The sequence below is a fragment of the Phyllopteryx taeniolatus genome, chromosome 17 (genome assembly GCF_024500385.1).
Source record: "Phyllopteryx taeniolatus isolate TA_2022b chromosome 17, UOR_Ptae_1.2, whole genome shotgun sequence".
Taxonomy (NCBI): Eukaryota; Metazoa; Chordata; class Actinopteri; order Syngnathiformes; family Syngnathidae; genus Phyllopteryx; species Phyllopteryx taeniolatus.
In genome coordinates this window covers 8,178,714-8,194,860 of record NC_084518.1, presented here as the reverse complement: position 1 = coordinate 8,194,860, position 16,147 = coordinate 8,178,714, and the positions used below count along the sequence as shown (strand labels likewise).

Sequence of the window (16,147 nt, the reverse complement as noted above, 5' to 3'; positions counted from 1 at the left end):
AAACTGATCAACTTTATTGTTATTAGCAAATAATCATTAACTTAGAATTTTATGGCTGCAACACGTTCCGAAAAAGCTGGGACAGGTGGCAAAAAAGGAATGCTCATCAAACACCTGTTTGGAACATCCCACAGGTGAACAGGCTAATTGGGAAACGGTGGATGCCATGATTGGGTATAAAAGGAGCTTCCCTGAATTGCAAGCAAAGATGGGGCGAGGTTCACCTCTTTGTGAACAAGTGCGTGAGAAAATAGTCGAACAGTTTAAGGGCAATGTTCCTCAACGTACAATTGCAAGGAATTTTAGGGATTTCATACGGTCCATAATATCATCAAAAGGTTCAGAGAACCTTCGATCACTCAGGCGGCACTGCATCAAAAACCGACATCAATGTGTAAAGGATATCACCACTCAGGAACACTTCAGAAAACCAATGTTAGTAAATACAGTTCGGTGCTACATCCGTAAGTGCAACTTGAAACTCTACTATGCAGAGCAAAAGCCATTTATCAACAACACCCAGAAACGCCGCTGGCTTCTCTAGGTCCGAACTCATCTAAGATGGACTGATGCAAAGTGGACAAGTGTTCTGTGGTCCGACGAGTCGGCATTTCAAATTGTTTTGGGAAATTGTGCACGTCGTGTCCTCCGGGCCAAAGAGGAAAAGAACCATCCAAACTGTTATGGATGCAAAGTTCAAAAGCCAGCATCTATCATGGTATGGGGCTGTGTTAGTGCCAATGGCATGGGTAACTTACACATCTGTGACGGCACCATTAATGCTGAAAGGTATATACAGGTTTTGGGGAAACATATGCTGCCATCCAGGCTACTTCTTTTTCATGGACGCCCCCGCTTATTTCAGCAAGACAATGCCAAACCACATTCTGCACGCGTTACAACAGTGTGGCTTCGTAGTAAAACAGTGCAGGTACTAGACTGGCCTGCCTGCAGTCCAGACCTGTCTCCCATTGAAAACGTGTGGCGCATTATGAAGCGTAAAATACGACAACGGAGACCCTGGACTGTTGAACAGCTGAAGCTGTGCATCAAGCAAGAATGGGAAAGAATTCCACCTACAAAGCTTCAACAATTAGTGTCCTCAGTTCCCAAACGTTTATTGAATGTTGTTAAAAGAAAAGGTGATGTAACACAGTGGTAAACATGACTCTGTCCCAGCTTTTTTGGAACGTGTTGCAGCCATAAAATTCTAAGTTAATGATTATTTGCTAAAACAATAAAGTTTATCAGTTTGAAGATTAAATATCTTGTCGTTGTAGTGTATTCAATTAAATATAGGTTGAACATGATTTGCAAATCATTGTATTCTGTTTTTATTTATGTTTAACACAACGTCCCAACGTCATTGGAATTGGGGTTGTACATAACTCCCTCAATTTCAAGTTTCAGCCTCCTCACTCGATCTGATACTCTTTTCACCGCCAAGACATTCTGTGCTAACTCTTCCTTTAAAAGAACCCCTACTCTATTTCTCTTCCGATCAACGGCATAGTAAAATAATTTGAACCCTGTCCCTAAACTTCTAGCCTTACTGCCCTTCCAACTGCTCTCCTGGACACACTAATATATTAACCTTTCTCCTAATCATCATGTCAACCAACTCCCGAGAGTTTCCTGTCATAGTCCCAACATTCAAAGTCTCCACATTTCTCCTTTGTCTTTGACCCACAGTAGCTGAATCTCCACTGGCGCCCTGTAGGTTAACGGCACCGGTGGTGGACGTTGTTAACCCGGGCCACGACCGATCTGGTAGAGAACTCTTTGGATGAACGCTCTTATTTTTTGGGAAAATTTTTAAGCCGGATTCCCTTCCTGACGCAACCCTCTGCATTTTTCCGGGCTTGGGCTTACAGTTTGCACTGGCTTGTGCCCCCCCCCATAGGGCTGCATTTCCAACATCAGTGTGTAACCTCACAAATAGGCTTCTGGAAAAATGGCCATAAATTCCCATAAACACACTCCAAAACCTTGTGGAAAACCTTCCCAGAAGTATTTAAGCTGTTATAACTGCAGAGGGTGGACCGATGTCATATTCAACCCTATGAATTAAGAATGGGATGTCACATATCTAAGTCAAGGCAGGTGAGTGAATGCTTTTGGCAATATAGTTTATCTTTGATCTATATGTCTATATATTTGTCAAGATCTAGCTATATCGATCTGCCTGACTGCCTGCCTGCCTGCCTGCCTACCCTACCTACCCGCCTGCCTACCTATCTACTTACCTACCCCTACCTACCTACCTACTGCATGTATTCATGTCTATCCATCTTGCAAGGTTAGGGGAAGAGCCAAACTCATTTATGGGACCGCTTGAATAAAATGTATTGTATTCGAGCAATATAAACTGTCAGAAATGTTTCTCTTGACAAGCATGAACTTTCAAAACAGAATCTCAAGCAAACAATCTAGCTTCTCAGAAAAGAGGATAACCTGGTATTAAGATACTGGTTTACATATAATGAATCAAAACCTTTTAGATAATTAAAAATGTTTGAATTTATTTATTTTTTGAGGCCACAATTTAATATGCATTTGCTGATTGACTCTTACATTGAAATATATCCATCCATCCATCCATTTTCTGAGCCGCTTCTCCTCACTAGGGTCGCGGGCATGCTGGAGCCTATCCCAGCTGTCATCGGCCAGGAGGCGGGGTACACCCTGAACTGGTTGCCAGCCAATCGCAGGGCACATAGAAACAAACAACCATTCGCACTCACAGTCATGCCTACGGGTAATTTAGAGTCTCCAATTAATGCATGTTTTTTTGGGATGTGGGAGGAGCACCCAGAGAAAACCCACACAGGCACGGGGAGAACATGCAAACTCCACACAGGCGGGGCCGGGGATTGAACCTGGGTCCTCAGAACTGTGAGGCTGACGCTCTAACCAGTCTTCCACCGTGCCCATTGAAATATCCATCCATCCATTTTCTGAGCCGCTTCTCCTCACTAGGGTCGCGGTCGTGCTGGAGCCTATCCCAGCTGTCATCGGGCAGGAGGCGGGGTACACCCTGAACTGGTTGCCAGCCAATCGCAGGGCACATAGAAACAAATAACCATTCACACTCACAGTCATGCCTACAGGCAATTTAGAGTCTCCAATTAATGCATGTTTTTAGGATGTGGGAGGAAACCGGAGTGCCCGGAGAAAACCCATGCAGGCACGGGGAGAACATGCAAACTCTACACAGGTGGGGACGGGGATTGAACCCCGCACCTCAGAACTGTGAGGCTGACGCTCTAACCAGTCGTCTACCGTGCCGCCCCATTGAAATATATGAATTACAAAATACAAAAAGAAAAACAATCATTTTGAGGGTATTGCCAATATCTTCATACATAGTGTTTTATAGGGACGGTCTCTGTTTTCAGTTCATCATTTAAAGGCTCACTTGCTACTCCACGGATAAAATTACATTTACAAAGCAAATGAGAGTACCCATAAGTTAAGTGCTCTTTGGCTTCAATATATCTTTTCTTAATCCCCTCTTGTACAAAGTGAGCATGTTTGACTAATTTACTCTAAATTGAGGTCTGCATATCTCCAGGGCCAAGCCTATTAGTGAATGATATATGTAATTGTTGATCGGACTATTGAATAGCTTGCTATGTTTGGTTTTATTGGATTGTGTGGAGAGGCTCCGTTTTATAATATGCATATGAATCTCTCGGTCTCTTTTTCTTTTTTTTCATATTTATTCCCATTCTTTAACCATTGCCAGGCTGAGAAGATGACCCAACATAAGCTGTATTCAAATGGAGTTCGTGAGAGGAACAAAAACATGAGTAAGATACCCTTCCTGTTGGCCAAGGACCCGGTAGGCAAAGACAGGAAAGTTCCCAGGATTAAGGTGTGTATGGATTTTTGTGTATTTTTAATTTTTTTATTTTCTTCAATTAAACCACAACAAAACTGAGATAATTGTTTTTGGCAATAAAGAAAAGAGTAAATACCTGGAGTCACTCTCTTTAAAAGACCTGTCAAATATATTCTAGAAGTTATCATTTATTTGCTTAGCTTGCATTAGTATTATGGACGATTTTAGATGTCTCGCCTTCGAAAAGATGACTCAGCATCATCCGATGGAAGGGCGCCTGGACCAAGGACGTGATCGGATGTGGTCGGGGACGTGACAGGTGTTGGTCCAATGTTGTGTGTTGTGTCTTATTGTTTAGAACATTATGTCTGGGAAAAACCCTCCTATTTTCAAATAAATGCAGGAGCGACGGGAGAGATTGTTTAGAGCGTGTTGAGAGGCTGTGATCTGAACAATCTCCCATACGCCCTCCTCATGAGAAAAAGAAACCAGCGTCTTCATTCCTTTTGTGTCTATTTTTTATAATGTTGGGTAAGATAAATCCAACATTAAATTGGTCCTTCGAGCCGGATGTCAACACACCCGAGGATTCCAGTTGTGGAGCCGACTTCCAGTTAAGAGACCGTGGCCACGGCAAGTAAGACCCTTTACGGGACTGGTCTTCGTTCTCCTCAACTGGGATCTGAAGGTTGACGACAATCCACAGGATTGAAGACGACTGGTGAGTTAAATTTTAAATTTTTTTTTAGGAAAAAGGACGCCGGAGTCCAGAAATTCCGCGAGGACGGCAGAGTCCTGTACGTACTTAAATTCCGTGTTTAATAAACCCTGTGAATACTAGTCAATGGCGGGTAAAATAAAGAAACTAGGAAAGTTTCGTGGCGTCGTAGTTAAATTCCGTATAGGATGGCGGAGTCCTCTAATGAGCTGTTGACAGACGTAGTTAAATTCCGTATGGGACGGCGGAGTCCTCTGACGAGCCAGTGTGAATGAAAACTGTTTGAATGAGAGTGTAAATGGGAAATGGGAAACCACTAGGTTTTTCATTCCATACCAAAACAGTGGGAAAGTAAACGGTGGACTTTTGTGGATGCAAAGGCAAGAATTCTCCACTCGAAAGAGTTGAAGTGAGAATTACCACAGAAAGTAAATTTGAATCACCGTCCTACTGAAAAAAAAAAAAAAAAAAAAAAACAGTGTTCTAGACTACCCTAGGTAGTATTACACTGAACCAAATTCTTTCAAATGGGGAAAGGAAGTAGTAAAATAAAAAACAGGAATACACTGCAGTGTAACGGTTGGAGGTTCATAAAATTAAATTTAAAAGAAAAAAAGAAACAGGATCCTGATAAAATTTAATATTTAGAGACAGGGATAACCGAACACGGCTTTAATGGTTGGTTAAATACACAAAAAATAGCCGCGTTGCAGGAATCAAATTATATAAAAAATAAAAGACAAACCACCGTTAAACACCGGTTGTCTGCAGCCTTGCAGCTTATCACAAAAATAGAAGATAAAAAAGAATGTGATGAGCTGCAGTAATACAGAGAGCAGCATTCACATTTGAGAAAAAAAAAAAAAATATATATATATATATATACATTTACTAGATTACCGCAAGGTTACTGTGAAAGTCCAACTATTTATTCACAAGTTAATTCACAACACGCATGTCTTCTGGCATCTACAGATGAAGACACATGCAAAGATTCATTGACCTTACTGCATCATCTAACAGAAGAGGGACATAAAGTTAACAAAAATAAATTGCAATGATGTAAAAGACAAGTTAAATATCTAGGCCATAATTTAAGTATAGGAGGAAAGACTATATTAGAAGACAGGAGAGCTATAGTCTTAAAAAATCCTAAACCACAGACGAAGAAACATATAATAATCATTTTTAGGTCTGACAAATTATTGTAGAGCATGGATTCCAAACTATGCAGAAATTGTTGCACCATTGTCAAAATTTATGTATGAAAACAACCTTAAAATTACATCACCTGTTTAATGGAGTACAGAGGCAGAAAAGGCCTTCTGTGACATTAAACAACATTTGGTGTCCAGTGCTGCGCTAGGCCTTCCAAATTTAATGATAAAACATTCATTCAAATGGTAGATTGTAAAAGCTATTGCATGACCTCCGTACTTACACAACAATACGGTGATAAGCTAAGACCAATAGCTTATTTTTCAACTAGAGAGCAGTTCACCCTAAAGGTCCCACATACAGTGTCTGCTCTCCTATTGCAAATCACCTGCAAGACATTTGTTTTGTGTTGTGTCTTATTGTTTAGAACATTATGTCTGGGAAAAACCCTCCTATTTTCAAATAAATGCAGGAGCGACGGGAGAGATTGTTTAGAGCGTGTTGAGAGGCTGTGATCTGAACAATCTCCCATACGCCCTCCTCATGAGAAAAAGAAACCAGCGTCTTCATTCCTTTTGTGTCTATTTTTTATAATGTTGGGTAAGATAAATCCAACAAGACCAAGTCCGAAACATTTGTGTTCTGATAGATTCCGACCTGACTTTTAACAGTCATATCAAATCAATTACTAAAACTGCCTTCTATCATCTGAAGAACGTATCCAGAGTGAAAGCTTGCATGTGTCAAGCAGACCAGGAGAAGCTCATCCATGCTTTTATCTCAAGTAGACTATTGTAATTGTCTTCTGACTGGACTCCCCAAAATGACCATTAAACATCTTCAGCTCATTCAGAATGCTGCAGCTCGGGTTCTGACCAGAACAAAGAGGTCAGAGCATATTACTCCAATTCTAAAGTCTTTACACTGGCTTCCAGTCAGCTTTAGAATAAATTTTAAAGTTCTGCTACTGTTCTATAAATCACTAAATGGTTGAGGTCCTGAATACATGAAATAAATGCTAATGGAATATAAACCCAGTAGGGCTCTGAGATCGACAGACTCAGGTCAAAGAGTGGAGCACGGAGTCCAAAGCAAACATGGTGAAGCAGCATTTAGCTATTATGCTGCACACAAATGGAATGAGTTGCCAACAGAAGTGACATCAGCCCCTAGTGTGAATGTTTTTAAATACAGGTTAAAAACTCTTCTTTTTTTCTCATGCTTTTTAGAGCATTTCCACTTGGAAATATTTCTTGCATTGTGCGCTGTTTGAATTGTACTTTTATTATTTTTCTCTTTGTTATATATGTAAAGCTGTTTTTTTCCCTTTGTTTTTAAATGCTTTTAATCATGTAAAGCACATTGAGTTACCTTGTGTATGAAATGTTCTATATAAACAATTCCTAATAATAATTTAAAATCCTTTGTTTTGCTTTATTTGTGTGTGAACTTTAACATGTCTTGTGCTCGGGAGAAACACAACTTGTGATGAACAACAACAACAAAAATGGATGCGATAATGGTACAAAATGGTTGTACGAACAATATTTTCACATTCTGTACTACTGTAGGTTACTAATATACTACTAGTTTAATTGCTGTTACTGATCATGGCAGGTGTTGAGTGTGTAATATTACCTCCAGTGTTTGTTGTATCTCCAGTTAATTATTTTTTTAAAGCTGAATTTTATTCCATGGAAGGTGGAGTGTGTTTATATCGTATAATATTTTATACAATTAATGTGAGATTTAGATTTTTATATTTGCAGTAGTTGTATCAGTGAATGTATTATGAATCAATTTGAGCCTCAACATGCGTGTCTCTCTCTCTCTATCTCTCTCTCTCTCTCTCTCACTCTCACTCACTCTTAGGCTTTAGAGTATGCTAAGACCATAGCCAAGCCTCTCATTCAACCCCCTCAATCAAAGTCAAGTAAAAAACAACAGTCAGGAGGTGCCATTGGACACACTCCTTGTTTAGAGGACTGGAAGATTTCCCAGCTGGCCACAGTTGACCTTCTTATGAAACGTCACCAAGAAGAAAAGGAGGCCCTCTTCAGAAAGATGCATGTTATTTGAGAAGATCTTATAACCTTCCGTTCGATGACTGGCTTCATAAATAAACACTTATTAAAGAGATTTGTTTATTATTTGTTATTAGCTAAATTATTTTTGTTTGTTTGTTTGTTAGGCGGCACGGTGGCCGACTGGTTATAGCGTCAGCCTCACAGTTCTGAGGACCCGGGTTCAATCCCCGGCCCCGCCTGTGTGGAGTTTGCATGTTCTCCCCGTGCCTGCGTGGGTTTTCTCCGGCCACTCCGGTTTCCTCCCACATCCCAAAAACATGCATGAATTGGAGACTCTAAATTGCCCATAGGCATGACTGTGAGTGCGAATGGTTGTTTGTTCCTATGTGCCCTGCGATTGGCTGGCAACCAGTTCAGGGTGTACCCAGCCTCCTACCCGATGACAGCTGGGATAGGCTCCAGCACGCCCGCGACCCTAGTGAGGAGAAGCGGCTCAGAAAATGGATGGATGGATGGATGTTTGTTTGTTTGTTTTTGTTGTGTTTCTTGTTTTATTTGGGTGGCGACTGACTGCGTCACGTTACACGCAACCAGTTGGTCAAGAATGCCAGCCTTGGAATTTCACCCTGAGAATTATTTTACTAAGTTTTCTTTAAAGCAGTGGTAGCAGCCCCCAATCCCTCCAAAAAAAGTTTACTTTTTTTTTCTTCGGGTTTTGTAGCTTCCAATCGGAACGGTCCATCAGCCCTTTCTTTATCTGAAGTTATTTCACAAGTGACAACATAAAAGCGAAACATTATTTCCTTTTCCTCACTCTTTCTACGAAGGCGAAGACCGGGTGCAAAAATTGCAAACACCACACCAAATGCTAACGCCACAACACAACACAACACATCAGCGGAGAACGGAAATGCAAACGCCACAACAAAATCACCAGAGAATGGAAATGCAAAAGCCACAGCACAACACAACACATTAGTGCCACAACAACAATATTAACATAAAACAAATGTTAATGTCACAACAGTTTATGTACACTGAACAGACAGGACTCCCTCCGACTTTATAATTTCATCTGTCGACCTCCCCCGCCCACACACACTCCTCGCGTGAGCATATTCGAAGTGACTACGAAATATGTATACAGTTGCTTGTATATTACATTGAATGCGAAAACAGTGTAGAACCATCAAAGCGTTTAATTTTCTTTCTGTAGCCAAGTGCATTTGACAAAATGGCAGCCTAATTACTAAAGACCTTAGTAATAGGTGGTTGGTTAGGTGTTGTAACCAGGAACCAGTGTAATTGCCATCCATCCATCCATCCATTTTCTGAGCCACTTATCCTCACAAGGGTCGCGGGAGTGCTGGAGCCTATCCCAGCTATCATTGGGTAGGAGGCGGGGTACCCCCCTTAACTGGTTGCCAGCCAATCCCAGGGCACATATAAACAAACACCCATTCGCACTCACATTCACACCTACGGGCAATTTAGAGTCGTCAATTAACCTACCACGCATGTCTTTGGGATGTGGGAGGAAACCGGAGTGCCCGGAGAAAACCCACGCAGGCACGGGGAGAACATTCAAACTCCACACAGGCGGGGCCGGGGATTGAACCCCGGTCCTCATAACTGTGAGGCAGACGCTCTAACCAGTCATCCACCGTGCCGCCTGTAATCGTCATTTTAGTATAAAATACTACCCACTGTGATTGGCTGGCAACCAGTCCAGGGTGTACCCCGTCTCTCGCCCAGAGCGAGCTGGGATAGGCTCCAGCTTGCCGGCGACCCAAGTGAGGATAAGCGGTACAGAAAATGGCTGGCTGGAATACTGCCCAAAATAGAAAAGACACTCATCAAAATATTTATATTCAAACTACAGACCCTTTCCAAAAAATTAGAATATCATGGAAAGTTTATTTCCATAATTCCATTCAAAAAGTTAAACTTTCATAGATTATTCAGGGGCCACAATTTAAACAATTTCAAGTATTTGTTCGTTTATTTTTACATAATTTTTAGGCTCCCAGCTCATAAAACCCAAACAAAATCAGGAATTAAAAAAATTTGAATTCTGTGGAAAAAGAAAATCACCATTTACTTCTCAGTTTTTATAGAAAAAAAAGAAATTAGGCTCACAATAAATCAATCAAAATATGGTACTTTCAAAACAATATGTTAATCTTCAATACTTGGTTGGGAATCCCTTTGCTTTAATCACTGCCTCGATGCACCGTGGCATTGAGGCAATCGGCCTGTGGCATTGCCTGGGAGTTATGGAAGCCCAGATTTCCTCCATGCTTGCTGTCAGTTCTTCTTGGTTTTTGAGTCTGGTGACCCTCATTTTCCTCTTTATAATACCCCACAGATTATCATTGGGGTTTAGATCCGATGAGTTGGCTGGCCAGTCAAGCACTGTGCTGGCATGGGCATCAAAGCAGGTATTGGTGCTTCTGGTGGTATGGGCAGGGGCCAGGTCCTGCTTGAAGATGAAATCTGCATCTCCATACAGATCCTCAGCAGAAGGAATCATGAAGTCCTTGAAAACATTCTGGTAGACTGTTGCGGTGACCTTGGATTTAAGAAAGCAGAGTTTACCAACACCTGCACTGGATATTGCACCCCAAATCATGACTGACTGATTTCACACAAGGCCTCAATCAGCTTGGGTTCTGTTCTTCACCCATCTTCCTCCAAACCCTCGGATCTTGATTCCCGAATTGAAAGGCACACTTTCATCGGAAAAGAGGACCATGGACCACTGGCCAACAGTCCAGTCCTTCTTCTCCTTGGCCCAGTTGAGACGTTTCCTACGTTGGCTCAGGCTCAGTGTCCTGACCCGAGGAACCTGACAGTTGTAGCCCATCTCCCGGATGCATCTGAATGTGATGATTTTTGAAGATGTGACTCCCGCCTCATTCCACTCTGATAAGCCGCTGAAGCCCACGGTCATCACTTTTGCTGGTGCATCTTCTCCTGCCACATTTTGTCTATCCACTAGACTTTGCATTGATATGCTTGGACACAATACTCTGTGAACAGCCAGCCTCCTTAGCTAGGAACCTTTGTGGCTTACCCATCCTATGGAGGGTATCAATGATGGTCTTCTGGCCAATTGTCAAGTCTGCACTATTCCCCATATTGAACCCAACTGAGACAATTGAACCATCCATCCATCCATCCATTTTCTGAGCCGCTTCTCCTCACAAGGGACAATTGAACCAAACTGAAGCAATTTAATGACACCTGGGGAAACCTGTACATGTGCTTTGAGTTTAGTAGATTAGTTTGTGACACTCCGTTGAAAACATTTATGGCCTGGAAAATTTGGGCTGATTTCTTCACAGTATTCAAATTTTCTGAATTCCTGATTTCGTTGGTTTTATGAGCTGGAACCTCAAATTATGTAAAAATAAACAAATACCTGAAATTTTTTAAATTGTGGGCCCTGAATCTATAATCTATGAAAGTTTAACTTTTTGAATGGAGGTATGGAAATAAATCAACTTTTCCATGATATTCAAATTTTTTGGAAAGGGTCTGTAAAATTATCAAGCAATGGCACAAACAGAAGATTAACTATTTAATTTCAAGTCCTGCTCAGTTTACGATCCAGCTGCTACACGCCCATTTTCATACTTCATCGTCGAGGAGCTAGAAGACTTCCGCATGGAATACATTAGGTACGGAAAGTATTCAGACCCCCTTAAATTTTTGACTCTATTGGAGCCATTTGCTAAAATCATTTAGATTCAGTTTTTTCCTCAATAATGTACACACAGCACCCCATATTGACATATATCACACAGCCATAAGTATTCAGACTCTTTGCTGTGACACTCATATATTTAACTCGGGTGCTGTCCATTTCTTCTGATCATCCTTGAGATGCTTCTACACCTTCATTGGAGTCCAGCTGTGTTTGATTATACTGATTGGACTTGATTAGGAAAGCCACACACCTGTCTATATAAGACCTTATCGCTCACAGTGCATGTCAGAGCAAATGAGAATCATGAGGCCAAACGAACTGCCTGAAGAGCTCAGACAGAAATGTGGCAAGGCACAGATCTGGCCAAGGTTACAAAAAAAATTATGCTGCACTTAAGGTTCCTACGAGCACAGTGGCCTCCATAATCCTTAAATGGAAGACGTTTGAGATGACCAGAACCCTTCCTAGAGCTGTTGGTCCGGCCAAACTGAGCAATCGGGGGAGAAGAGCCTTGGTGAGAGAGGTAAAGAAGAACCGAAAGATCACTGTGGCTGAGCTCCAGAGTGCAGTTGGGAGATGAGAGAAAGTTCTAGAAAGTCAACCATCACTGCAGCCCTCCACCAGTCGGGGCTTTATGGCAGAGTGTCCCGATGGAAGCCTCTCCTCAGTGCAAGACACATGAAAGCTCACATGGAGTTAACTTAAAAATACCCGAAGTACTCGAAGTTCGTGAGAAATAAGATTCTCTCGCCTGATGAGACCAAGATAGAACTTTTTGGCCTTAATTCTAAGCGTGGCGAAAACAAGGCACTGGTCATCACCTGTCCAATATAGTCCCAACAGTGAAGCGTGGTGGTGGCAGCATCATGCTGTGGGGGTGTTTTTCAGCTGCAGGGACAGGACGACTGGATGCAAGAGAAAGAAAGATGAATGCGGCCAAGTACAGGGATATCCTGGACAAAAACCTTCTCCAGCGTGCTCAGTACCTCAAACTGAGCCGAAGTTACACTTTCCAACAAGACAATGACCCTAAGCACACAGCTAAAATAACCAAGGAGTGGCTTCAGAACAACTCGTCACTGTTCTTGAACGGCCCAGCCAGAGCCCTGACTTAAACCCAATTGAGCATCACTGGAGAGACTTGAAAATGGCTGTCTACCAAGGTTCACCATACAACCTGACAGAACTGGAAAGGATCTGCAAGGAGGAATGGCAGAGGATCCCCAAATCCATGTGTGAAAAACGTTTTGCATCATTCCCAAAAGACTCATGGTATTAACTCAAAAGGGAGCTTCTACTAAATACTGAGCAAAGGGTCTGAATACTTATGGCTGTGTGTTATTTCAGTTTTTCTTTTTTAATAAATCTGCATAAATTTCAACAATTCCGCTTTTTTCTGTCAATGTGGCGTGCTGTGTGTACATTGAGGGGAAAAAATTAACTTAAATGATTTTAGAAAATGGCTGAAATATAACAGAGTGAAGAATTTAAGGGGATCTGAAAACTTTCCCAACCCACTGTACGTCAGTGGTCCCTTGATTTAAGATAGGCGATGGAACCTCTTCAATACTCAATCCCCGCACCTCGATGAGTGTTTAAGACAATTGAAACACTGAATAGGGCGGCTTGAGAACAACTTCCAGGTCGCTTTCGATTTATCAAGGAGAGAGTAATGTGACGGCGTCCGAGACAGAAGTCTCTCTGACAAAGCAAAACAAATAGCTCACACAAGCAATAATAGAACAAAAGTGGAGAGTAAAAACCTGACAGAACTGGAAAGGATCTGCAAGGAGGAATGGCAGAGGATCCCCAAATCCATGTGTGAAAAACGTTTTGCATCATTCCCAAAAGACTCATGGTATTAACTCAAAAGGGAGCTTCTACTAAATACTGAGCAAAGGGTCTGAATACTTATGGCTGTGTGTTATTTCAGTTTTTCTTTTTTAATAAATCTGCATAAATTTCAACAATTCCGCTTTTTTCTGTCAATGTGGCGTGCTGTGTGTACATTGAGGGGAAAAAATTAACTTAAATGATTTTAGAAAATGGCTGAAATATAACAGAGTGAAGAATTTAAGGGGATCTGAAAACTTTCCCAACCCACTGTACGTCAGTGGTCCCTTGATTTAAGATAGGCGATGGAACCTCTTCAATACTCAATCCCCGCACCTCGATGAGTGTTTAAGACAATTGAAACACTGAATAGGGCGGCTTGAGAACAACTTCCAGGTCGCTTTCGATTTATCAAGGAGAGAGTAATGTGACGGCGTCCGAGACAGAAGTCTCTCTGACAAAGCAAAACAAATAGCTCACACAAGCAATAATAGAACAAAAGTGGAGAGTAAAAAGAAGCTCAATTTAATGGAGTAAAAGCCACGTTTATCAAAAATACTGATGTAAAATTAACACGTATCTACAAGTACAATTTATCCAAAAAGTTACTTTCGGAAATGTAGCAGAGTTCCATTCCTATGGCAGGGATGTAAACTAAATTTATAAGAAAGTCTGAACATGCCGTAGTCTTTTGACTAACCTATGGTCTTATTCCTGACCTGGAGAGGTCACTCTACGCTTTTTAGACTGAGAACCATGGCCTCAAATTTGGAGGTGCTGATTTTCATCCCAGACGCTTCACACTCAACTATGAACTACTCTACTTAGAGTTGAAGCTCGCGGTATTGATGAAACCATCACAACCACATCATCTGCAAAAATTGTAATAGTGAGGTCACCAAACCAGCCTCGGCTGCACCTAGAAAATCTGTCCATAAAGGTAATGAACAGAAACGGTGACAAATGGCAGCCTTAGCAGAGTCCAACTTTCACTTGAAATGAATCCTAATTACTGCCAGAATGCAGATCAAACTCAGACAATGCTTGTACAGGGACCGAACAACCCGTATTAAGGTGTGAATAAGTGATTTGGTGATACCATATACTTGTCACATAGGTGTGGCTGGAACTGTATTTTTGCGGAGAGTAACCAACTTTGAACAACAAAATAACAGGCCAATTAATACTTTAGAGATATAAATATAAAATAATACACGTCCACACAAAGCCGCATCTGAGCCAGAAATGAATTGGTACGTCGCTGCACACATCACTTCAGAATGTGGGCAGGTTAAAAGTATATTAATATTCTTAATATTTAAATATGGAAATTTAGACAAATTGTTCTGGAAGTGAGTTTGTATAGGTTGGCAGCTCTGGGTCCAGTGCCCTATACTCCCAGAGCACCCTCCACAGGACTCCACAAGGCACACAGTCTAATGCTTTATGCAAGTCCGCAAAGCACATGTAGACCAGTTGAGAAAACTCCCATGCATCATCCAGAACTCCACTGAAGGTGTAGAGCTGGTCCATGGTTCCACGGCCAGGAGGAAAACCGCACTGTATAAATCTGAGATTTGATTTCCCAATGGACCCTCCTCTCCAGCACCCCCGGCTAGACCTTACCAGGGAGGTTGAGGAGTATGAGCCCACTGCAGTTCGAACACACCCTTCGGTCCCCCTTACTTAAGAAAGCTTTTTAATAACCTCGGTGACCCATCCATCCATCCATTTTCTGAGCCGCTTCTCCTCACTAGGGTCGCGGGCGTGCTGGAGCCTATCCCAGCTGTCATCGGGCAGGAGGCGGGGTACACCCTGAACTGGTTGCCAGCCAATCGCAGGGCACATCGAAACAAACAACCATTCGCACTCACAGTCATGCCTACGGGCAATTTAGAGTCTCCAATTAATGCATGTTTTTGGGATGTGGGAGGAAACCGGAGTGCCCGGAGAAAACCCACGCAGGCACGGGGAGAACATGCAAACTCCACACAGGCGGGGCCGGGGATTGAACCCGGGTCCTCAGAACTGTGAGGCTGACGCTCTAACCAGTCGGCCCCTCGGTGACCCAAACCCCAGAAATAGGAGAGCCCACCTCAGAGTCCCCAGAATCTGCTTCCTAATAGGAAGGTGTGTCAGTCGAATTGAGGTTTTCGAAGTATTCGTCAACCGACTCACAACATTCTGAGATGTAGGTCAGCAGTGCTCCATTCCCATTAACATTGATGGTGCACTGCTTCTCTCTCCTGAGATGCCGGATGGTGGACCAGAATTTCCACTTAGCCGTCCTGAACTTGTTCTCCATGGCCTCACCTCCTCCCATGCCCCAGTTTCTGCCTCAGCGACCACTAAAAGCTGCATTCTGCTTGGCCTGCTGGTACCCATCAGCTGCCTTTGGAGTCCCACAAGCCAAAAAGGTCCGATAGGACTCTTTCTTCAGCCTGATGGCATCCCAGCCACAGCTCAGGTCAGCCACTTCAACAATGGAGGCACGGAACATGGGCCACTTGGACTCAGTGTCCCCCGCCTCCCCAGGATGTGATTAAAGTACTGCCGGAGGTGGGAGTTGAAACTTCTTCTGACGAGGAGACAAGGAACTCTGCCAGACGTTCCAGCAGACCCTCATGTTCAGGGCTGCCAGGTTGGACCGGCATCTTCCCTCACAATCGGAGCCAACACAACACCAGGTGGTGATCGGTTGACAGCTCCACCCCTGTTTCTTCACCTGACCATCCAAGACGTGGTCACAAGTACAATGACACGACCACAAAGTCACTCATAGAACTGTAGCCTAGGGTGTCCTGGTGCCATGTACACATATGGACATCCTTATGTTTGAACATTGCTTGTTATGG

General features: G+C 42.5%; 1 protein-coding gene across 3 annotated transcripts in view; it reads left to right on the top strand.

Annotated features, from left to right (window-relative positions):
• jhy (junctional cadherin complex regulator) overlaps window positions 1-7,859 on the top strand; it is a 141,253-nt gene extending 133,394 nt beyond the window's left edge. For all 3 annotated transcript variants that reach the window (XM_061750687.1, XM_061750688.1, XM_061750686.1), the window contains 2 exons: window positions 3,749-3,877; window positions 7,593-7,859. In XM_061750687.1, the coding sequence (XP_061606671.1) occupies window positions 3,749-3,877; window positions 7,593-7,799 (336 nt within the window). In that variant the 3' untranslated portion in view covers window positions 7,800-7,859. The remainder of the gene's footprint in view (window positions 1-3,748; window positions 3,878-7,592) is intronic.
• Window positions 7,860-16,147: the final 8,288 nt, after the last annotated feature.